General features: G+C 39.0%; 4 protein-coding genes across 4 annotated transcripts; 3 read left to right on the forward strand and 1 right to left on the reverse strand.

The window, feature by feature from the left end:
• The first annotated feature begins 1,765 nt into the window (after positions 1–1,765).
• Positions 1,766–5,709, forward strand: LOC110380955 (uncharacterized). The gene is made up of 3 exons (XM_021341116.3): positions 1,766–1,855; positions 2,349–4,146; positions 4,679–5,709. The coding sequence occupies exons 1-3, from the start codon at positions 1,816–1,818 to the stop codon at positions 5,706–5,708; spliced, it is 2,868 nt and encodes a 955-aa protein (XP_021196791.3). The 5' UTR covers positions 1,766–1,815; the 3' UTR covers position 5,709.
• A 3,507-nt stretch (positions 5,710–9,216) lies between these two features.
• On the forward strand, positions 9,217–19,053 carry LOC110380944 (brachyurin). The gene is made up of 5 exons (XM_064043366.1): positions 9,217–9,366; positions 16,011–16,149; positions 16,803–16,901; positions 17,717–17,928; positions 18,511–19,053. The coding sequence occupies exons 1-5, from the start codon at positions 9,271–9,273 to the stop codon at positions 18,613–18,615; spliced, it is 651 nt and encodes a 216-aa protein (XP_063899436.1). The 5' UTR covers positions 9,217–9,270; the 3' UTR covers positions 18,616–19,053.
• On the forward strand, positions 9,740–14,887 carry LOC126056094 (uncharacterized). Its single transcript, XM_049847695.2, has 4 exons — positions 9,740–10,339; positions 11,821–11,900; positions 11,969–12,068; positions 12,169–14,887. Exons 2-4 carry the CDS (start codon positions 11,821–11,823, stop codon positions 13,351–13,353), a joined length of 1,365 nt encoding a protein of 454 aa, XP_049703652.2. The 5' UTR covers positions 9,740–10,339; the 3' UTR covers positions 13,354–14,887.
• A 515-nt stretch (positions 19,054–19,568) lies between the features above and the next one.
• Positions 19,569–22,409, reverse strand: LOC110380941 (bile salt-activated lipase). Its single transcript, XM_064043449.1, has 3 exons — positions 22,124–22,409; positions 20,468–21,705; positions 19,569–19,788 (listed from the first exon to the last, which is right to left on the reverse strand). Exons 1-3 carry the CDS (start codon positions 22,298–22,300, stop codon positions 19,587–19,589), a joined length of 1,617 nt encoding a protein of 538 aa, XP_063899519.1. The 5' UTR covers positions 22,301–22,409; the 3' UTR covers positions 19,569–19,586.
• Between the last annotated feature and the right edge of the window lie 718 nt (positions 22,410–23,127).

A 23,127-nucleotide genomic window follows, 5' to 3' on the forward strand; every position in this document is an offset into this window, starting at 1 on the left:
AAAATCATAATGGTGTCTAAGCTGATTTCTGGAAGGGCGTTCTCATATAAGGAGATCGGTCAGCTGCACAGGACATGCACAAGCATTTGCGCAGACACGAGTGCACTCACTATTCCTTCACTCTCATAGCGGAATGGGACGACAATACGACACCACCGGAGAGAGATCAGGCGCAGGACCGATCATCAAAAATATCACAATGTTAATGAGGAAAGCAACTCACGTATATATTCGGTAGGCTTCGTCTGTAGCTCAGACAGGAATTTGTAGGCATTCATAGGTACCCTTTCAGTGGGCAGTCGCTCATCACCCGAGCGAGTTAGTAAAGGTTTATCCATAGCTAAGTAATTTGTCATTTCGTTACCAAATAGCTCTTCGAATCTATTCCTTGGCGAAAATATTTTTTTCGAAGCTGGATTCACGGTTGTTGACATTGAAGAAGGCAAATTCAATGATACAGATACTTTAGTTGGTGCACTAACTTCTGTATATAATACATAAGTTACTATTGAATAAGAAGAAATCGTTGATTGTCTCAAGAATTGGACCCTGTTCAATCTATTTGGAGATCTAAATACTGGAAATAATCTCTCATAGACTTGATTATCGAGATAAGGATTGTTTTGCGAAATGAAATAAGATTGTTGGTTTTCTAGTGGTATTTCGTCATTCTTACGACGATGTTCAAGTATGTCATGTTTTCTCTCGTTTTTCTCTAGATCAGTAATATTATGGTCTTCTTTAATCCTCCGAATGTTATTAGCTAGTGGTTTGTGATGTTTTGCTGTTATTATACTTGTAGAGTTTGGTTTTCTATCGACAATTTTATGCCTGTCATTGAACGGATCATGAAGATTGGCTTGATGATGTTCTGGTTCATTCATTGTTTCTGTAAAAATCATTGTGTTGATATTTTTGGTATTAGTTTCTATTAAGGAGAGACTTGAATATAAAAATTATGAGTGTCTCTGGACGTAATTAGAGTACTTTATGATTTTAGTCATTTACTTCTATTACAATTAACCAGTCTAACCAAGGGGTATTGGGTTGCCCTAGTAACTGGGTTGAGGATGTCAGATAGGCAGTCGCTTCTTGTTAAGCACTGGTACTCAGCTGAATCCGGCTAGACTGGAAGCCGACCCCAACATAGTTGGGAAAAGGCTCGGAGGACGATGATTTACATTCTAAGAGGTTTTGTTTTTCAAGTCATTTTCGCAACTTATTTGAAACTCAATTTATACATACCCTCAACATCATTTTCACAATTATACAAAACATTTTGACAGCAAAACAGTATTATTAGTTGTAGTAACATAGTGTTTGACACTTTTAATTTAATTATATTTGTAACTGTCACATTGTTCTTTATGTTTATAATATTAGAATTTTACTTTTTCATGTAGATTTTTACATAGAAACATATTATGGGATTGTTGAAATAATTGTTGGTTTTCTTTAATTGCATTCTTATTATTTAATTTTTATTACGTTTTGGTTTGTTAAATTATGATTGGTAAGTCAAAAGTTTTTCAAAATCTGTTTTAATTTATTAGATTTCAGAAATTGAGTGGAGACTCCAAGTTTAAGTTAACTTTAAAAGTACAAAACCAAAGAAACGGTTTTTTAAAAATCCGTAACGTTTTAAAATAAAATATAAATCTTTAACTTTAGTTTAAAAGTAGTTACTATTCGAGTTTTATGAACAATAAAATAGTTGTAACATCTTTATCGGATTAGAAAATATAAAAATATTTGCATATGCAATGTAATACAAGTTTTACGATTTCATAAAAATGTTAGTATTTTTATATTAAAATGAAAGTGTGCGCTTGCTTTCTGCTGTTCACCATATTTGGTAGTTATTTTTTATTATATTTGATAAGTTTTACAAACGAATAGAATAATTTACTTATTATATTAAATTCTTGTCTTTTGTTTTATTAGTCACTTAATCCAGAAATACTATTGTCTTAATGTAAGTGTTATTATACAGCCCTTTTGTCGTCCCACTGCTGGGCACAGGCCTCCTCTCACACGGAGAAGGATTGAGCGTTAATCTATTGTCTTATAAATCTATTTTCACAAATATATATTTAAAAAAAAACACGGTGTAAGGAAAGACAGTGGAGATGTCGTAAGGAAGATAGTTCATGTCAAATCATAACCAATCTGTCAAAGATTGGTCTTGATTGATTGGGGATTTTATTTAGAAAATAATGGGAGTTCCATAGGAGTCATGTAATTACGGAGCTAGTAACGTTCCTCATTCCCCTAACCCCGCATTTTGATGCACTAATTTCTTGGTAGATAGTTCTCCGTGAATAAAATTAACAAATATGCTCTTACAGGCCACATACACACTCTTACAAGGGCCCGTAAACGCAATTACGACCCAAACATAATATTACAAAATGTCGACAATTTGATGCCTGAAGAAAAAGATAACTTTATACCGAATAAAAACGAACGTCGTGACACTAACACGAAAAAGGTTAAAACTATAACCGCCTTTATACAGGAAGCTATAAACATACTAAACAACTATGAAAACGATGATTTCGAAGACTTTTTCTTAATTTTAAACGACGAAATTAGAAAATACCACTACAGAGGTTGCAAGTTTTACGAAATTATTGAAAATATTGAAACTAGGAGGCAGTTAGGAGCTATATTAGAACTGGTTAGAGCAAAGCCTGTAGCTGAAACTGAAGCCAATATGAGTTTACTTGCGCAGATATTAAAAGAAGAAAACTACTCTAAGAAGGTTAAGGAATTTGTTGATTACATCAATTCTCTATACATGCAGGACGGTCAAGAGAAATTTAATAAAGTACTGACAGCTTTAAAGAATTATGGAAAGGCGAAATATAAACGAAATACCGATACTTTAGTCAATATCGTTAAATATGCAGTTCGATCTATTATATTCGATCATTATACAGACCTTAACCCGAATGCTAGGCGAGAATTGAAAGGTAAAATAGAAGCACTTTGGAAAAATCCCACAACCTACAAACCTACGGCTAATACAAAGTTTATTGATTACACGATTGCTACAAAAGGCAAGTTTGTTAATACTAAAACTAAAGTCAATGAAAAAGAAGATACATCAAGAGAAAACCAAGTGAGTACCGTGAGAGGGAGAGAAGAATCTAAATCAGTAGAACAACAGACAGACGCCGACAGTAGTGACAAAGAATCCCACGAAAACCAACACAAATCTGGAGCGATTTCAGAGATTTTAGACGATAACTTAACAACAGATGAAAAATCTAAAGAAGGTAATGCAAAAGACGAAAAAACAGACGAGAATTCGGAAGAACAAATTGATGATTCTAAAAAGGATTCGAAAGAAGCTACAAACGATAAAGAAACAAGTGCACAGTCGTCACTGAATTCAAAAAACGTTGACACAGGTGAATCTATTGACTCCAGTTCCAACTCCATAGAATTCTCTCAAGAGAGACAGAGAGAGTACAACACTGAGAGATACGTGACTCTATTCCCAGAAGAGATCACATACAGATCAGAGAGATTGGCTAAGGAAGCAAAGATAAAGCAACGAGCTGACAGTAAGTCAATAAAGAAGTCTACATACCAATCAGTGCAGAGGATGTGGGTGGAAGAATCTACCGGAGGGATCCCAAAATACATACTGAATAGATACACATCGCCAACGCCTAAACAACCGTCAACAGAGGAAACAGATGCATCTTCAAATGAATCTAAAGTCTGGTCGAAACTGAAAAAGCACACAAAATCTGATAAAAAGAAGCACACACAAAAACACAAGCATACGTCAAAAAAAGCGAAGCACACGATGAGAAAACACAGACAGTCCAAGAAACATAAGCACACAGATAAAAAACAGAAGCACACTAAAAGACAAAAGCATAACAAGCATGCTCACAAAAAACATGATTCTAAAAAGTCGAAATCGAAGATGAAGAATCATTTGAAGCTAAAACAAGAGAAGAACGAGAAACACAAGTCTTATAAGCGTGTAAAGGTACCTACAATGAAAGATGGATATAATAAGGAACCGTACTATCGTCATAGGCCTGAAGTGGTTCGCTATACACAGCTGGAAGCTTACAACGATTTCAAACGCGGTTTTGATGATGTTAAAACTCCTGTTCATATGATGTAAGATTTTGTACTTATACTATCTAATATTTGTAAGTAGGTTCTGTTTTTTTAAGCTTCCGTGCCCAAAGAGTAAAACTGGACCCTATTGTTTTCGCTCCTCTGTCCGTCCGTCCGTCCGTCTGTCACCAGGCTGTATCTCATGAACCGTGATAGTTAGAGAGTTAAAATTTTCACAGATGATGTATTTCTGTTGCTGCTATAACAACAAATACTGAAAACTAGAATAAAATAAATATTTTGGGGCATACAACAAACGTGATTTTTATGCTCATTTTCTAAATAATGGTACGGAACCCTTCGTGCGCGATTCCGGTTCGCACTTGGCTGGTTTTTTTAATTTCGGTTCATCATCGGTGGGAATTGCTACCTGTTTCAGAATAAAATATAGCCTATGATACCGAGGGATAGTATAGCTTTTCAACAGTGAAACAATTTTTCAAATCGGTTCAGTGGTTTCGCAGCCTTTACGAACTTACTTGTACAAAACATTATAATTTATACTACATCAAACTGAACATTTTATTTCCAGTCACAAAGTAGAAACATATCCACGTGGTATCTTAGGTACTGAAGAGTTTGGTCTCCCTATACCGACCACTGCGACAACACCAAGTACTGCTAAATATGTACCTCCCAGGATCCTTAAACTAAAAGGTCTCGTCAGACCCACGCCATCGATACCTAAGTCTGCACAAAATATGTCCCAGAGTAGGTATTCCAACCAGTTTGAATTATGGGACCAAAATAACGTAGGGGACATGAGAAAGAGTGCAGCACCACCCATTAAGTCTGGTGAAGGAGTTTCTATAGAAGAGTTTAAAAAAGAAAGAGATGGAGAAATGGCTCAGAGAAAGAGTCTTTTCAATGACAGTCTTTCAGGACTCATAGATCCACAACTAATAAATAAATTGAATAATTTAGAAAGAGAGTTGGATGTTGTTAAAGCAAAAATAAACGGCAGTAATGAAACCAATGATAATTTAAAAGGTATTAATGAAGAGGCTAATGTGAAGCTTGTGAACGAAGACTTTTTACGAAGTAACAAAAAAGATGGAAACAAGAACTTCGTTAAAATCTACAACGACATCGTTGGTAAATTGCAAGAAAAACCAACGACTACAACTACAGTTAAACCTACTACAACTACAGTCAAAACTACAACTACAACCAAGAAAATTGTGACTAACGCTACAAAAACAACTACTACTACTGTCAAACCCACTACAAATACAACTACCGAAACAATTGACACAAAAAAGAAGAAATCAGACCCCTTAGCAAATACAGTCCCTCTGATGGCACTAAAAGGAGACAAATCTGGGAAAAGCAAAGGAACTACTAAAGACTCGAAAAATAACAAAACCAAACAAACTACTAAAGATAATAAGAAGACTACTAAAATGACTAAAGGTAAAGATAAAGGTAAAGATAAAACTACTGTTACCAGCAAAGGGGTGACTACAAAGATTGTCAATACGACTGTTAGTGTATCTACAGTAACTTTGAAAGCAAAAACAGCTAATTTAGGTCAACCTCAAGTAGCCAAGAATGTATGGTGAGGCTACCAACGTTTTTAAAACGTCAAAAATAAATGGTTTATTAAAATTAAACCGAATAATTGTTTTATTTATCATCATCCTCCGAGCCTTTTTCCCAACTATGTTGGGGTCGGCTTCCAGTCTAACCGGATGTAGCTGAGTACCAGTGTGCCACAAGGAGCGACTGCCCTATCTGACCCACTCAACCTAGTTACCCGGGCAATCCAATACCCCTTGGTTAGACTGGTGTCAGACTTACTGGCTTCTGACTACCCGTAACGACTGCCAAGGATGTTCAATGACAGCCGGGACCTACAGTTTAACGTGACATCCGAAATTAGATAAAATTTAAAAATCCTGCTCATTGTCTGCCTAGCCTTTTCCAGAGTATCTGAACCGTCAAAAAGTTTGGCACGTATTCACAAATATATATATATGAGTAAAATGTGGTAGATAACGTGACACAATTTAGAAATTATAATAAGGATTGTATGTTTCAATTTTAATGACGTAATCATGATAATTACAATAAGAAAAGCAGAACACTTTAGTTCAAGTACTTCTACTAATAACTTGGCACTAATTATCTTCAAGCACCGGTCATATAAGAATTTCATAGGAAAATACAATTAGAAAATTACTAGCTTCCGCCTGCGGCTTCGCCCGCGTAGAGTTCGGTTATATCGCGTTTCCAAGAGAACTCTTCAAAAGTTCGGGATAAAAACTATCATATGTTCTTTCTCAAGGTCAACTCTATCTCTGTACTAAATGTTATTGAAATCAGTTCAGTGGTTTAGACGTGAAAGCGTAACAGACAGACAGATAGAGTAACTTTCGCAATTATAATATTAGTAGGGATTGACTAGCTTTTACCGGCGGTTTCACCCACTCCCTGAGGGTACTACTTAGTGCACCCGGGTAAAAATAGCCCTATCGTATTCCTCAATACATGAGCTATCTAACATTGAAAGAATTGTTCATAAAAGCCCAGTCGTTGACAGTCGTTCTTAGATTAGCAAGCAAGCAAACCAATTCTTCAGCTTAATAATATCAAGTATAATGTTTTGGTGGCTGCAATGGTCTCGGGTTCGATTCCCAGCTAAATCATAAAAGCCACGGCGGCTATTCGCATATAAGGAGATCAGCCAGCTGCGCAGAACATATTATAGTGCACGCACATTTGCTTGGACTGCGGTGCACTCATTATTCCTTCACTCTTATAACCCGATGGGACGGCCATCCGACACCACTGGAGATAGATCACAAGCAGGACCGACATTAACGTGCTCTCCGACGCACGGGTGTTTTAGACCTAAGTCTAAGGCAATCAGCAACTAAATCTTTTTTTTAGGGTTCCGTACCCAAAGGTTAAAACGGGACCCTATTGTTTTCGCTTCTCTGTCCGCCCGTCCGTCTTTCCGTCTGTCACCAGGCTGTATCTCATGAACCGTGATAGTTAGAGAGTTGAAATTTTCACAGATGATGTACCTATAACAACAAATACTGAAAACTAGAATAGAACAAATATTTTGGGGGGCTTCCATACAACAAACGTGATTTTTTTGCTCTGGTACGGGACCCTTCGTGCGCGAGTCCGACTCGCACCTGGCCCGATTTTTAGATGCCGTAAAATATTTTCAGGAAATAATAAGGAAAACGTAATTATAATACTTACAACATGTAAAGTCCCTTTTTTTGGAGTGTTTACTTCGCAATAATAGAATTTGAAGTACCTACGTATGTTAATTTATTGAAAGTTAAGTACTGAACAGACATAAGTAACATTGACATGTATGTTTGTTTATATAACATTATACTTTTTTTTAATGGGAAATCATCACCTGACCCCTCCCGGTGTGGGTTAGCAGCGGTGAGGGAATGTCAGAGTCTTACTGACTAAACCCCATCACGTTCCTTCTTAAGCCCTTTATTTAGTAGACATCCAGTTAATCAGAATCTTAAGTCTGAAAAGCAATCTTAATTTTTTTTTAACAAACATACATACAGGGTAAAACTGAGAACCTGTTTGTTTTGAAGCCTGCACGCGACTAACTTCTTCACCATATACAAGGACCCCAGAAAAGGCAAGACTGATTTTGAAAAACCTACCTAATAAAAGTAACCAAACCCACGGGAAAAAACATACTTTTAAAAACACTTTCCTACACACGTCATAGCTCTTAAGATATTAATGTTATCTGTCAACATATTATAAATACTCTGTGTGTTTCCCTCCTTTCACATTGTTCGGTAGACCAAGGTGAATTTACCATGAAGCTCCTGATCTTATTCAGTGTGGTCGTTGGGTTAGTGGCCCAGGCTCTTGGGCTCGGTAAGTACTTACTTTTTTTTACCTTTTTTATTTAACCTTATTTACTTTATTGTTTAACCTTAAGATTGGTTGATAATTAGCCACGAGCCACGGCTCCTAATACTTATATTATTACAAATGTATGACTGCACTCGGGACTACAGAGTCCCGGATTTTTGGGAGACGAACGTGGGGCCGAAGCCAACTCGCTGAAGCCATTTTGAGACAACTTTAATGAAATGGTGACACAAAACCGACGATTATCCCTGTATACACTATAGAAATGTACCCAAGGACAATCCCCGGTTCAGCGCTGAAGTATTGCTAACTATGGATGAAAACTATTTGGGCTATTGTGATGGGATGCTAATGGACTAGGAATGGGGAAACTACGGGAACTATGGCACCTGTCGATGACAATGTATTAAATACATGTAAAAATGGCAGGTGGAGACTCGCCACCTCACTTACTGGGCCCCCGGGAATCATTATTACTAATTATTGTAATTTGACTGTAGGTTACCACGAAGATGTAGGCATACCTGAAGCAGCCAGGATCAGGCAGGCGGAGATGCGTCAGATGAGCTCTCGGATAATCGGAGGAATGCCAGCTGGTTATAAGGATAATCCTTACTTGGTGAGTTTCTTTATTTCAGTCTTGCAAGAGCTTGAACCTCGTCTTTAGGCTAGATGATGCTAGTGCTTTGAAAGTCACCAGTCTAACCAAGGGGTAATGGGCTGTCCGGGTAACTGGGTCTAGGAGGGCAGTCGCTCCTTGAAAGACACTGGTACTCAGCTCCATCCGGTTAGACTGGAAGCCGACCCCACCATATGTAGTTGGGAAAAGGCTCGGGAGATGATGATGCTTTGAAAAAATATGACAAATGCACAGCTAGCATAGTATTAGCGCGCGGCGGTGGCAGTTTCGCGGACATGTTAATAATGTTCGCGCGCAATGTGTTACTGTTTGCTAGAGCGAGTACACCACGAGATACATGCGGTGTGACAAACAGTACCGCACCATAAGGGAATCGCTTTTATGGAAACTGCGCATGCTTGTTTAACTTTCTATCTTTTCTCAGCAAAATTTGCCTAGCCTTTCCCCAACCCGATTTATTGATCTTCTTCTTCTTCCTCCTGCCCTGTTCCCAATTTCATTTGTGGTTGGCGCAATATGTCTTACTCTTCCATTCATCCCTGTCACTCACTGCCTTCTAACTCTATCTTCTTCAATTCCAGGCCGGTCTCATCATCACGCTGGTTTCCAATCAGATGTCAATCTGCAGTGGGACGCTGGTCAGTAAGAAGAAAGTGCTCACAGCCGCGCAGTGCTGGTCTGATGGCTACCAGCAGGGAAGGAAGATTGAGGTCAGGATACTTAAAACCTTAAAGAAGTTGCTAGAATGTTTATAGGGGAAAATACTTTATTTACTGAGAGGAGAAGCTCAAAGCTGCTGCAGGAAAGGAAGATTGAGGTGGGAGATGGCATTAGGGGTTTCTAAGACGAAACTGGACTTCCATCTATACGAATAACCGTCAGTTGCACAAAGCTCCATTAAAGTTAAAGCTTCATTAAATCTATTGCTGTCATATTTTATCCTGTTGACACAGAAAGAGTCAGCAATAGATTTAAAGAAGCTATAACTTTAATGGAGCTTTGTGCAACTGACGGTAAGTCAGTTACAGGATTAACTGGTCATCTCAAGACTCAAGCAAAACTGCGAAATAAAGCTACTAATATTTTTTATTAAGGACGCGTTTGCAGTTTGAGCAAAATTAAGCTGTTTTTCGGTACATTTTGCGACTAAACCAAGCCAAATCAAATATGACAAATAACTCCTAGTTATAGCTTGGGTCTTCAACTATAAACGCGAGGAAGGTTTTTTTTGAAAAAATAAATTTTTGATATCATAAAAAAGTTATTTCGTAACCCCTTTCTACAAAATTCATGATTCCGGGTCAAGTTTAGGTACAATTTTCTACTAAGAATAAAGTAATTTAATATTGATTTATTTTTTGTAAATAGGCAAACATAGTCAAGATTAAATGTGAGGAAAAAAAATACAGTATTGTGCTATGAATAAGGTTAGAAAAAATAAAAACAAAACCAATTTTTTTCACATATTTTGCTACTAACGATGAGTCTTAACAGCTTGAAATAGGGGTTATTTTATTTGTATTCCTTCCGACCCACGATTGTGCGAAAGCCTCATTCTGAGTCAGTCTGCGCTCGGCCGCCGTCGTGAGAGGACACTGTATCGCTCGTTTCCAGCTGCTCGTGTTGAAAAAGATCGCTGTATAAATACAAAATATTCGACTAACCAAATTTGATCCTTCTAAGGTAAGATTATTGATTTTTATCATTACACCAAAATATTATGCAATATTGTAAATATTTCACTAAAAAATAACGTTTCATCGCACGTGATCATGAAGTACTTTGGTGACTGCTAACGTGGAGTGACCTGAAGGTATATCCTCGGTGTCTGCTACTGGAACTCCGCGACGAATTGAGTCAGATGTACCGAGTTTGGACTCGTTTTGTGTGTTATGAAGAGACTTTACCACCGGACTTGATGGAGTAACCTGAAGGTATACCCTCGGTGTCTGCTACTGGAACTCCGCGACGAATAGATCTAGGTGTACCGAGTTTGGGCTCGTTTTGTTAGCTATGATGAGACCTTACCACCGGACTTGGTGAAGTGACCTGAAGGTATACCCTCGGTGTCTGCTACTGGAACTCCGCGACGAATAGATCTAGGTGTACCGAGTTTGGGCTCGTTTTGTTAGCTATGATGAGACCTTACCACCGGACTTGATGAAGTGACCTGAAGGTATACCCTCGGTGTCTGCTACTGGAACTCCGCGACGAATTGAGTCAGATGTACCGAGTTTGGACTCGTTTTGTGTGTTATGAAGAGACTTTACCACCGGACTTGATGGAGTAACCTGAAGGTATACCCTCGGTGTCTGCTACTGGAACTCCGCGACGAATAGATCTAGGTGTACCGAGTTTGGGCTCGTTTTGTTAGCTATGATGAGACCTTACCACCGGACTTGGTGAAGTGACCTGAAGGTATACCCTCGGTGTCTGCTACTGGAACTCCGCGACGAATAGATCTAGGTGTACCGAGTTTGGGCTCGTTTTGTTAGCTATGATGAGACCTTACCACCGGACTTGATGAAGTGACCTGAAGGTATACCCTCGGTGTCTGCTACTGGAACTCCGTGACGAATAGATCTAGGTGTACCGAGTTTGGGCTCGTTTTGTTAGCTATGATGAGACCTTACCACCGGACTTGATGAAGTGACCTGAAGGTATACCCTCGGTGTCTGCTACTGGAACTCCGTGACGAATAGATCTAGGTGTACCGAGTTTGGGCTCGTTTTGTTAGCTATGATGAGACCTTACCACCGGACTTGATGAAGTGACCTGAAGGTATACCCTCGGTGTCTGCTACTGGAACTCCGTGACAAATAGATCTAGGTGTACCGAGTTTGGGCTCGTTTTGTTAGCTATGATGAGACCTTACCACCGGACTTGATGGAGTGACCTGAAGGTATACCCTCGGTGTCTGCTACTGGAACTCCGCGACGAATAGATCTAGGTGTACCGAGTTTGGGCTCGTTTTGTTAGCTATGATGAGACCTTACCACCGGACTAGATGAAGTGACCTGAAGGTATACCCTCGGTGTCTGCTACTGAAACTCTGCGACGAATAGAGTTAGGTGTACCGAGTTTGGACTCGTTTTTATTATTTTTTTTTTTATAATAAAATGTTTGAGTACATAATAACTATGAATATTCAATTGTTGTTATAGATGCCGAGAAGTCGAACGTTTGGCAAAAGCTCTCGTAAACAAGTGCTTTCCAGAAAAAATGCATTGGAAAATATAAGACGGTAATCATTTGTTTATGGAATGCTCATCATAATTGAGAACTGTCAAATTAATTCGTTTGTTTTCACAGACTTCGAGAAGTGAGTCGCAATTCTAGTGACATAAGTGAGGTGCATTCAGAAGAAACAGATTGTAGTACTTCCAATAACAATGACTTGGAGACATCTTACGTAAGTTATCATATTTCTTTACTACGACTTGTACATGTACTATTATTGTGTTTTGCTAACGTCCTTTGGTACAAATGACAAATTAAATATTTTTTTCTAGACCGCTGTGGATGAAGAAAAAGTAACCTATCAGATTTCAGGAAGAAGGCTTATTGAAATGGCTTATTTTATGGAGCAATTACAAGGAATCAGCAATCATAAGTCTATGTTTAATTGTAATTTGAGTACAATTGAACTATTGAGTGAAAAAAGGTCTGGGCTTCACTCGACCTTTTCAATTAAATGCAAAATGTGTGGTGCTGAATTCACGTTAGAATCATCCAAAAAAACTGAAAATAAAATGGACGTGAATGAAGAAATTGTCGCTGGTATAATGACGATTGGTGCTGGGGTTACACAGCTTAATACTGTTTTGTGTCATGTAAATATGCCACCAATGTCAGTACGATTGTACCAAGCTAAGCATGACATAATAAGTCGGTGGTGGAAAAAGGCTGCGCAGCACTACATGATCGAGGCGGGTAAAGAGGAGAAAGACAATGCTTTAGCTATTGGAAGTGTAAATACAGATGGGTTAGCTATGATACCTGTATCGGGTGATGCATGTTGGTCCAAGCGCTCTTATGGAACCAATTACAGTGCTTCCTCCGGTGTTGGTGCAATCGTAGGCATGCACTCAAAAAAAGTATTATATTATGGTGTCAAAAATAAATTCTGCAATATCTGTGCACGAGCAGAAAATAAAGGGGCATTACCTAGGAAACATGCTTGTTTTAAAAATTTTCAAGGTCCTTCTACCGCTATAGAAGCAGTTGTAATAACAGAGGGCTTCAAAAAGTCCATTGGTATGCATGGACTTATCTACCACCAGTTTATAGCAGATGGTGATTCAAGCACTTATGCTAGCATTAGGAACGCAAGGCCTTATGATAACATAACTGTGGGTAAAATCGAATGTAAAAATCATTTACTAAGAAATTACTGCAAAGGCCTGCTAGCAATTTGTAGTAATACTTCTTTCCACATAAGGGGCCGAAAGATTCTGAAAGAAAATTATTTGCGTATACGTTGGGGCATTGATAGTAGCGTCAAATATTGGTCCAATAAAAACGTTGCTTTCGAAGAAAAGGCAAGAGGTATCAAAAATGATATAATAAATGGTCCCTATCATATATTTGGTGATCACTCCAACTGCGCAACTTATTTTTGTAGTGATGACGTCAAAAAACGCAACGTGAATAATATGGTGCCAGAACTGACAGCTTACGGGTCTTTCAAAAGTTGAAGATTTGGCCCAACGTCTTTCACTGCATTCCTGTAGTTTTGTTTACAATGAAACAAATAATGCAGTGGAAAGTTTTAATGCACGAGTTGCAAAATTTATAGGAGGCAAAAGAGTGAACTTTACCCAGCGGGGGTCCTATCTTGCTCGTTGTGCTGCAGCCGTGGTGTCCTATAACACGGGTGTCCTTCAGTCGGCAGTACACAAATATATTTTTGGCACAGATGCCAATCCCGAAATTGTTCGGCTAGAAAAATTACGCCAAAATTTAAATCAAAAAAGGCACAACAGAAAAATTAAAAAGAAAAAGAATCCAAAGCCATCTGCATCTAAAGATGCCTATTATGGTGAAAGTTGCCAAAAGGTGGACATGAACGAGGAAGAATTTGAAGAGGCCAAAAATAAATTTTTAAATGCATTAGAACTTTCGGAGACTGAAAAGGTAAATTTAGAAAGGGACACAGTTTTGCAGAGTGGCAGTACATTATGGCTAGAAACTAGAAGGAAACTGCTGACAGCGTCGTGGTTCGCAGCAGTCTGTAAACGTCGCATAACCACTGAGTGTGGACCACTAATAAAACAAATATTGTATCAGAAAGACTTAAGCAATATCCCGTCAATAAAACATGGCAGAAGCAATGAAGCGACTGCCATCCGCGAACTTGCAGCGATCTTGAATATGCCCATTGAAAAGTGCGGGTTGTTCATAGACCGAGAATTTCCCTTTCTTGGAGCAACCCCCGACGGAAAGTGTGAGATTGGAATAATAGAAATAAAATGTCCATCTTCGGCATATGGTTTGGAGCCAGACGATGCCATTAAACTCAAAAAAGTTGATTTTTGGTTGCCTAGTGATAATTTATTTACGGTAAACAAAAAACATAAATGGTATTACCAAATACAAGGACAGCTACGCATTACTAGGCAAGACACTTGCGTGTTTGCTATTTGGACGGGCCCTGGCAAAGTCAAATATGAGTACATACAAAGAGATGAACAATTTTGGAAGGAAAAAATGGAGATAAATTTAATTAGTTTTACCAAAATTGTCTTCTTCCAGAATTGATTGACCCAAGAATGTCACGGAATATGAAGCTGAGGGTACATTCCTCGCACTTAAAAAAAAATATTCTAGGGCTGAAAAATTTGTGAATAAATTAAAATGAATCCAAAACCTTCTTTTATTTCACATGAAACCATCACTTGTATTAAATAAAATATATATTTATTCATTCTCATCATAACTTACAAAACGAGCCCAAACTCGGTATACCTAGATCTATTCGTCGCGGAGTTCCAGTAGCAGACACCGAGGGTATACCTTCAGGTTACTCCATAAGTCCGCCGGTAAAGTCTCTTCATAACACACAAAACGAGTCCAAACTCGGTACACCTGACTCTATTCGTCACGGAGTTCCAGTAGCAGACACCGAGGGTATACCTTCAGGTCACTTCATCAAGTCCGGTGGTAAGGTCTCATCATAGCTAACAAAACGAGCCCAAACTCGGTACACCTAGATCTATTCGTCGCGGAGTTCCAGTAGCAGACACCGAGGGTATACCTTCAGGTTACTCCATCAAGTCCGGTGGTAAAGTCTCTTCATAACACACAAAACGAGTCCAAACTCGGTACATCTGACTCTATTCGTCGCGGAGTTCCAGTAGCAGACACCGAGGGTATACCTTCAGGTTACTCCATCAAGTCCGGTGGTAAAGTCTCTTCATAACACACAAAACGAGTCCAAACTCGGTACATCTGACTCTATTCGTCGCGGAGTTCCAGTAGCAGACACCGAGGGTATACCTTCAGGTTACTCCATCAAGTCCGGTGGTAAAGTCTCTTCATAACACACAAAACGAGTCCAAACTCGGTACATCTGAATCTATTCGTCGCGGAGTTCCAGTAGCAGACACCGAGGGTATACCTTCAGGTTACTCCATCAAGTCCGGTGGTAAGGTCTCATCATAGCTAACAAAACGAGCCCAAACTCAGTACACCTAGATCTATTCGTCGCGGAGTTCCAGTAGCAGACACCGAGGGTATACCTTCAGGTCACTTCATCAAGTCCGGTGGTAAGGTCTCATCATAGCTAACAAAACGTGCCCAAACTCGGTACACCTAGATCTATTCGTAGCGGAGTTCCAGTAGCAGACACCGAGGATATACCTTCAGGTCACTGCATCAAGTCCGGTGGTCAGGTCTCATCATAGCTAACAAAACGAGCCCAAACTCGGTACACCTAACTCTATTCGTCGCGGAGTTCCAGTAGCAGACACCGACGATATACATTCAGGTCACTCCATCAAGACCGGAGGTAAAGTTTCATCATAGTCATCATACATAACCAACAAAACCAGTAAAATTTTTATGGTTATCTAAACGCAGATAAGTACTTGAGTACATAAAAAACAAAATAAATTATCCAAGTTTCAAAATTTGTTTATTTGACTATATTCTTGCAGCTAACAATGCCTACATTTGTGTGAGTGGGCCGTGTCAATGTAGTAGTTCGATTTCATGCCTATCAATTTTGCAAACGCGTCCTTAAGCGAGAAAGAAATGAAACTAGAAAAATCTGTACCACTTTTATATCCGACATGTTAAATATGTTTAGGCAAGTTTCTCTTTCATAAAGTTCGTCATTCTGTCCTGTCACCAGGTGGTGCTAGGAGAAACCCAGTTGTTTTACAGCTATCGGCGGGAAGTCACCGGGATATCCGTGCACCCGGGTTACACCAGCAAACCTCTCTCCAATGACCTGGCTATGCTCACGCTTAGATACGCCGTCAACAATTACAGTAAGTCCTCATCTCCCGAGCCTTTTCCCAACTATGTTGGTGTCGGCTTCCAGTCTAACTGGATGCAGCTGAGTACCAGTGTGCCACAAGGAGCGACTGCCTATCTGACTTCTTGAACCAGTAACTACAATAAGAAACTTTCACAAAGCAGCCCGCAGTCTGGAAATTGGTGTTTGATACACCCGTGCATCGGAGGGCACGTTGATGTCGGTCCTGCGCCTGATCTCACTCCGGTGGTGTCGGATTGCCGTTCCGTTGCGCGATGAGAGTGAAGGAATAGTGAGTGCACCTGTGTCCAAGCAAATGTGAGAGCACTATAATATGTCCTGCGTAGCTGACTGATCTCCTTAGAGAGAACAGACGCTGCGGCCGACCAATCGATTTGGATGCCATTGTGGTAAAAGCGATATGGACATTTATGTAGTACATGCTGTTAGCCGTCTATAATATACTAGCCGTTTCACCCGCGTCCCGTGGGAACTCCTGTAAAAAATACAGCCTATGGCAATCAGGAACATTGTAGCTATGTATCAGTGAAAGAATTTTGGAAATCCGATCACCGGTTCCGAAGATTACCCCCTACACACAAACTTATTACCTCTTTATAATATATTACTATAGATATGTAATCCATTTCTTTATGTATTTTTCAGATTACATGTCCCCAGTGACCCTGCCATTTGAGTCTGATGTGAACAACACGTTTGCCGGCATTGGCGCCAAAGTCTCCGGGTTCGGGAAGACCAGTGATTGTAAGTGTTCTTCTTATTAGATACTTAACCACTTAGCCACTTGCCACGTGAGCCACGTGTGGAGTTACAGGTTAATACAGGGCTCTATTTGCGTGCACAGTATGAAAATCGTGCGCACATTTTTCACCATAAGCCACTTTGACAAGAGAGAGACTACCGTTTGGAATAGAATTTCTTATACCACTAAACCAATTAGTTCTTTAGCTCTACCTAATCCAACGGCTAAGCTAACAATTAACAGCCTTACTTATAAAAATCAACAAATCACCTTCTAAGTATTGTTTTAACTGATTACTACTTAAAGCCTTAAGAAGTGATTAAATTATTTTGACCTATAAACGTTGCTTAAGCATGTCTTAAGTAATGAACAGATAATGACATAAAAACATACTAATTTCTCAACACTACCGGAATGTTGGTAGCTTAAAAAAATATTTGTCATCAAAACGTTGAGTAATGGCAACAATGGCATCCGTAAAATATAAAATTAAAAAGTTGAGCTGTCAATAAACCGGAAATGAAAAATCAGCTGATACGAATCCAGCCATTTTGCTAATTAGCGGGTTAAACAAGGGTGTGAGGCTATTTAATTTGACAGCTCATTTAAGACATTGCTAAGAAAATGATTTATTTAAGCCACGTTTATTTGTAAGATTTTTTCTTAAACACCCCTTAAGTATAACTTATTATTTAATTCACGTTTATAAGTAAGGCTGTAAGTTTTTAACCAATGAAACCACTCACCATTTAAATATCTTACAATCACAGCCATCTATTACGCCAACCTACTACAACCCCTTTAACAATCTCCACAGGGTCCCAAGTAGGTCCTAAAACCGACCAGCAGTCTGTCATAGTACCTGTAATAGACAGCTGGTATGAATGTTACTACGGGCTCCCGCAGCGGCCGGCGTACAACACTGACAAGATCTTGTGTACTAGTGGGGCGAATGGGTTTGGTACCTGTGGAGGCGACCTAGGCGGGCCCCTGGTGGCCCCTGAATACTTCAATGGGACCGATGTGTTGGTGAGTTTTTGATGATTTTTAAATACGTTTTTTTATGATCCGCTAGTTGTTGAGGGAACTTCTTTCCGCAACCGGATTAAAAGCAGCAATTTTTTTAGTATTAAGTAATTTATTGGGTCCCTTTTGTGGTATGAAGTGAGGCGTGGGGGCATCGTAAAGCGATGATTGGCCCGCAGCGCATCGCGTCATAGCCGTCACTCGGGATTGGTTCTTTGCTAATACATAAATCACTTCTGCGCAGGTGAAGGTCAGCGCTCAAGATTCGTGCCGATGATTCTACACTTATGTAAAATATTAGTGCGATTGTGTTTTTTGAGTCAAGACAAAATGAGCGTTAAAGGTCTTCCATTGACTAGATCCAAAACATTCTAGTTTTTATTGAGTATGACTGTGTATATGTTGCGTTTTACACCAAAACGCAAAACTACTAAACCTAAAATGCTGCAGCAGACCAGCTTTGTCCTAATTCTATTTCTTTATTGCTTTGTTCTAATTAAATGTTCCCTCAGAGCGCAATAGACGAATTAAATCTATTCTAGGCACGACTATATGTTTAATTATCTACCATATTCCACATTTCAGATCGGGGTCACTTCAATCCAGTCGAACATGGGATGTCAGAACGGTTTCTCGACGGGTTACATGCGAGTGACAGCTTACCTGAGCTGGATCAAACGCAACCTGTAATATTTTATATTGGCAACACTTACACAGACCATAGAGTTGTAAAGTAATTGATTGAACGACAAAACAATATAAAAAGGTTTTTTTTTTCATATTTACAACACAATAAAACTATCTATATCCTAGTAAAACAATAAAAATAAAAACATTATATTTAAAACGCGTCAAAAAATTCATCCCCATCGCTGTGAACTGGGAGCATACCCAAGAGGCTGGCAGCATTACCTCGTTGGATGGCCATACTGATCCTTTGTACGAGGTACTATGTATATAAAAGCTTTCCAAGTATTTAATTATTTGGATAATTGGGAGAAATTTTGTAAATAATGAGGTTTTTTGTTACAATCAAGTTGACAGTGTAGGTTAAAATGCAAGAAAAAATATTAGTTTCACATAATAATTAGAATGTAATATCTGTGGTCTGTTCTTTTTGAAAACAAATATGGCGGTAAAATAGGACTTTATGGTAGATATAGCTCGTTGGTGCTATGTTAAATTTATATTTTTTTTTATATTTTAATAAATAAATAATCATTGCAAAATACTTCAGCATTTTTATTTCTTAAATCGGATTACCTAAGGACACACCTCGGTGAATCTTGTTTTTAACACGCTTATATTAGCATCATTTGTAACTATGTATGTGTAAGAAAATAATCCAAGGCTTGGACTTGCCAAGGCCAAGGCCCAAGTTCCAAGGCCTATTTTAAGTAGATCTGCTAAGGTTATTGATCATTTTCCATAGTCACAGCCTACCTGCATATCAGATCCTTCTTATTCTTAGTGGCCTTCCTTAGTGGCTCCCTCAGAGCTGCACTCCGCCCCTAAGACGACCCACTGACACATGCTACTCCACTGTGTATGTATGCCGATTTTCATGCAGTTTTAAGTATACTATTTGTCAAGCTTCGGACAAGTTTTTAGGTATATTTTTAAACTCTCTTCAATTTATTTGTAAAAAAGAAAGTTTTTCTTCATTTCAAATCTTTAATCCCCTTATAACTATTCAATTTATCCACGTACAGCTTAAAGTAAATCTCCCAGAAAGCCATTCTGTCGTGAAACACGCGGCTCTTGACAGTTAACTCGTTGTCTATGTTCAAATATGGCCGCCGTGACAGCTGTGCTGGACGCCATCTTACTGGGGTGACATCTGTTATCGATGGCGTGGGGTCACTGGAAATATAGAATTAGTTATGAAATTAAAGAAAAAGAGAAATACGTTGCTAAGTAAAGCCGCAGGAATCGTTCGATTATATGGTTAATCATCATCATTGTTTCTGAAGATTCAATGATGAGTCTCGGTAGTCATTTGAAAATCTTTGGCAGTCGTTACGGATAGTCAGAAGCTATAAAGCCTGACCTCTAGTCTAACCAAGGAGTATCGGATTGCTCAGGTAACCGTGTTGGGGCCAGATAGGCAGTCGCTCCTTGTGGCACACTGGTACTCAGATGCATGCAGTTAGACTGGAACCCGAACCTAAAATTGTTGGGAAAAAGCTTGATATGTAAGTAGTTCAAATGACAATTACAATAATATGGTATTGTCGAACTGATCTGATGATGGAGCCGGAAGTTTTTGATTTACACGTTCATTTATAAAAGCTAGTAAAATCATCGGCACGAATCTTGAACACTGACTTTCACAGAAGTGACTTATTAGCAAAGAACCAATCCCGAGTGACGGCTATGACGCGATGCGCTACGGGCCTATCACCGCTTTAGCCCGCCCCCGCGCCTCACTTCATACCACAAAATTCGTGCTCAAGATGCGTGCCGATGATTATAAAAAAACACAAGAAAAGTATAAAAGTTTGTTAGGTAGTGATTTTAACTATATCATTATTTAACTCACCCATATTTAGCGAAATTCGTCCACATTGTAGTCATGGCATCTATAATCCTCTGATCTTTCTCACTCGGCTGCATACCCTCAAACATTTCATTATCAAATATATACGTAGTATCATCTGAATGCGAGGCTCCTTTAGCTGTGAAGTTCCTGTTAATACTCACTCTATTCCTACCCCCTTCGTAAGAAAACATGTATTTATACACACTTCTAGCTCCAGCATTTATATATCTTTCAACTGATTTCTCAGCTGGATAGCTAAAAGCGAAATCTGAGCTATAATCTAGGATTTTGCTTTGTAATTCTTCAGATAGAGTTTCGTCTCCAATATAAAATTGTTGAACGATATCCGAGTTAATGTCTTCAGGAAAAACAAATAATAGTTCATCTTTGAAATCGTAGTTCCTATAAAAATCTGGTCTCGCATTGTCAGGGTACACAAATTTAACTTCCTTGTTTGTATGTCCTACCATTATGTCTATATTTTTAACTTTAGGTTCTAAGTTAATAGGAAAATCTTTCAAAGTCATATCGTTACCAATTTTTTCTACACAAGGTCTTGGCACAGGATTTCTGTTACGAAAATACAGGTGTTCATTGGACGCTCTGATCACTTCCAAAGGATCTTTAGTTGATAGAAACTTTATAACTTCAGTTACATTGTCAAAATTATGACCAAGTTCTTTAGCAACATTATAAATAAATCTATCATTCTCATCAGTAACCACCCAAGGCGAAATAGCAACGCCGCTTTGCAAAATCACTCTATTAAAAAAACCTTCGAAATTCAACAAATGAATATCTAAAGACATGCTCCCAGCTGATTGTCCAAACGCAGTTATCCTATTAACATCACCACCGAACGCTCCAATATTGTCTTTAATCCAATTCACAGCTAGAACTTGGTCTTTTAATCCCTGGTTGTTATAACCTGGTTCGCTCAGACATAAGAAACCATACGGCCCAACTCTGTAGTTAAAAGTCACTATAATGACATCATGACGTATTAAGAACTTCGGGGAGTATTCTTCTCTTGTTTTTTGTACTCTGACGAAGGCTCCGCCAGGGAAGAATACCATTACTGGTAATGTATGACTCGAGTCGGCAGTGGTTGGTACATAGATGTTCAGTTGCAAGCATTGGATCGTGCCTGTGACGATGTTATTGATAGTTTGGGGGCAGAAAATATCGTCGCTATAGGCGGAGTAGGGTTGTTTGAAGCCAGGGTGGGGTGTGGATTCCTGGAAGGTAAAATATTTTTATGATTGAAGTTATTTATTGTCCAAAAATACGGAGACTTTACTGTTACTGTTACAGCCTTTTTATCGTCCCACTGCTGGGCACAGGCCTTCTCTCACAAGGAGAAGGATTGAGCGCTAATCGCCACGCTTGCTCAATGCGGGTTGGTGATTTCAGACTTTACTTTCGAAGACTTCAGCATTTATTTATTTTTATTCAATCTAAAGAAACATAAAATAATATTACAAAGCTGGAGAGTTAGTTTGTTAACTTATCTCAGGAGAGGATCGTTTTGAAAAAAAAACAGCCTGGATGACTACGTTTTATCGGGACTTTTTATAGTCAAGGGATGCTGGCAGAAAACATATGTATATCGTTAAAAAAGTCGAATAAAAATATTTTAATAAAAAGTTCTCTTACCGAAAACGGGTTGTCTTCATCCACCAAAGCGTAAGGTATTCCTAGAAACATGTCGTAGTCTCCATCTTCACTGCGCAGACCTCGTATGAGGCCTACTGGGGCTTCCACTAGCGGATCAACACGAGGTCCCGCGAGTACACACGCGATCAGCAGCAGTAAGAGTATGAGGCCCTTCATCTCACCATTAATAGCTATAAATACAAGAGAAAACTATTTAAAATCCAAGTCAAAAATCATTTACTTAAACTTGGCTGCAAAACAACACTTTTCGAACGTCAAAAAAAAAAAACAAAAGTCAGCCCCCCAAAACGCCCGCCTTTCACCACTTCCCATGTGTTATTGCTGGGAAGAAGAAGTGGCGCAACAAACTCCCCAGCAACATATGTCTGTCTGTAGGTTAAAAGAACTAAGAAAATAAAGAAAACTTACAAATGAAGATTACTTAATTGCCATTTTACAGTTTAATCACAACATTGTATCCTAATGACGAGATTTCATCGAAATTGTTCACGCGCATTGTGTATAATTTGTATTTAGTCCACAGCTAGCATGTGTTCGCGCGGCGGTTGCAGTGTCGCGGACATGTTAGTAATGTTCGCGCGCAATCTGTTACTGTTTGCTAGAGCGAGTACACCACGAGATACATGCGGTGTGACTAACAGTTCTGTACCAGGGAAATCTCGCATGAATGGCGAAGTAACACATATTATCGAAAATAAAATAAACAAACATACCTAACACCAGTTCCTTTAGAATATTTCTTAGCCCATTCGTCACATTTCGGTTGGCACGTTAAACTATAGGCCCTCATTAGGCTGTCATTGAACATCCTTGACAGTAGTTACGGGTAGTCAGAAGCCAGTAAGTCTGACACCAGTCTAACCAAGGGGTATTGGGTTGCCCGGGTAACTGGGTTGAGGAGGTCAGATAGGCAGTCGCTTCTTGTAAAGCACTGGTACTCAGCTGAATCCGGTTATACTGGAAGCCGACCCCAAAGTAGTTGG

The sequence above is a fragment of the Helicoverpa armigera genome, chromosome 31, assembly GCF_030705265.1.
Source record: "Helicoverpa armigera isolate CAAS_96S chromosome 31, ASM3070526v1, whole genome shotgun sequence".
Classification (NCBI taxonomy): domain Eukaryota; kingdom Metazoa; phylum Arthropoda; class Insecta; order Lepidoptera; family Noctuidae; genus Helicoverpa; species Helicoverpa armigera.

Coding starts and splice junctions, on each gene's coding strand:
- LOC110380955 (XM_021341116.3), top strand. CDS start 1,816: ATGAAAGTGTGCGCTTGCTTTCTGCTGTTCACCATATTTG. Junction 1,856..2,348: donor TCTGCTGTTCACCATATTTG/GTAGTTATTTTT, acceptor ATGCTCTTACAG/GCCACATACACACTCTTACA. Junction 4,147..4,678: donor AAAACTCCTGTTCATATGAT/GTAAGATTTTGT, acceptor TTTTATTTCCAG/TCACAAAGTAGAAACATATC.
- LOC110380941 (XM_064043449.1), bottom strand. CDS start 22,300: ATGAAGGGCCTCATACTCTTACTGCTGCTGATCGCGTGTGTACTCGCG. Junction 21,706..22,123: donor ATGAAGACAACCCGTTTTCG/GTAAGAGAACTT, acceptor TTTACCTTCCAG/GAATCCACACCCCACCCTGG. Junction 19,789..20,467: donor ACGAATTTCGCTAAATATGG/GTGAGTTAAATA, acceptor CTATATTTCCAG/TGACCCCACGCCATCGATAA.
- LOC126056094 (XM_049847695.2), top strand. CDS start 11,821: ATGCCGAGAAGTCGAACGTTTGGCAAAAGCTCTCGTAAACAAGTGCTT. Junction 11,901..11,968: donor GCATTGGAAAATATAAGACG/GTAATCATTTGT, acceptor TTGTTTTCACAG/ACTTCGAGAAGTGAGTCGCA. Junction 12,069..12,168: donor ATGACTTGGAGACATCTTAC/GTAAGTTATCAT, acceptor ATTTTTTTCTAG/ACCGCTGTGGATGAAGAAAA.
- LOC110380944 (XM_064043366.1), top strand. CDS start 9,271: ATGTCAATCTGCAGTGGGACGCTGGTCAGTAAGAAGAAAGTGCTCACA. Junction 9,367..16,010: donor AGCAGGGAAGGAAGATTGAG/GTCAGGATACTT, acceptor TCCTGTCACCAG/GTGGTGCTAGGAGAAACCCA. Junction 16,150..16,802: donor ATACGCCGTCAACAATTACA/GTAAGTCCTCAT, acceptor TGTATTTTTCAG/ATTACATGTCCCCAGTGACC.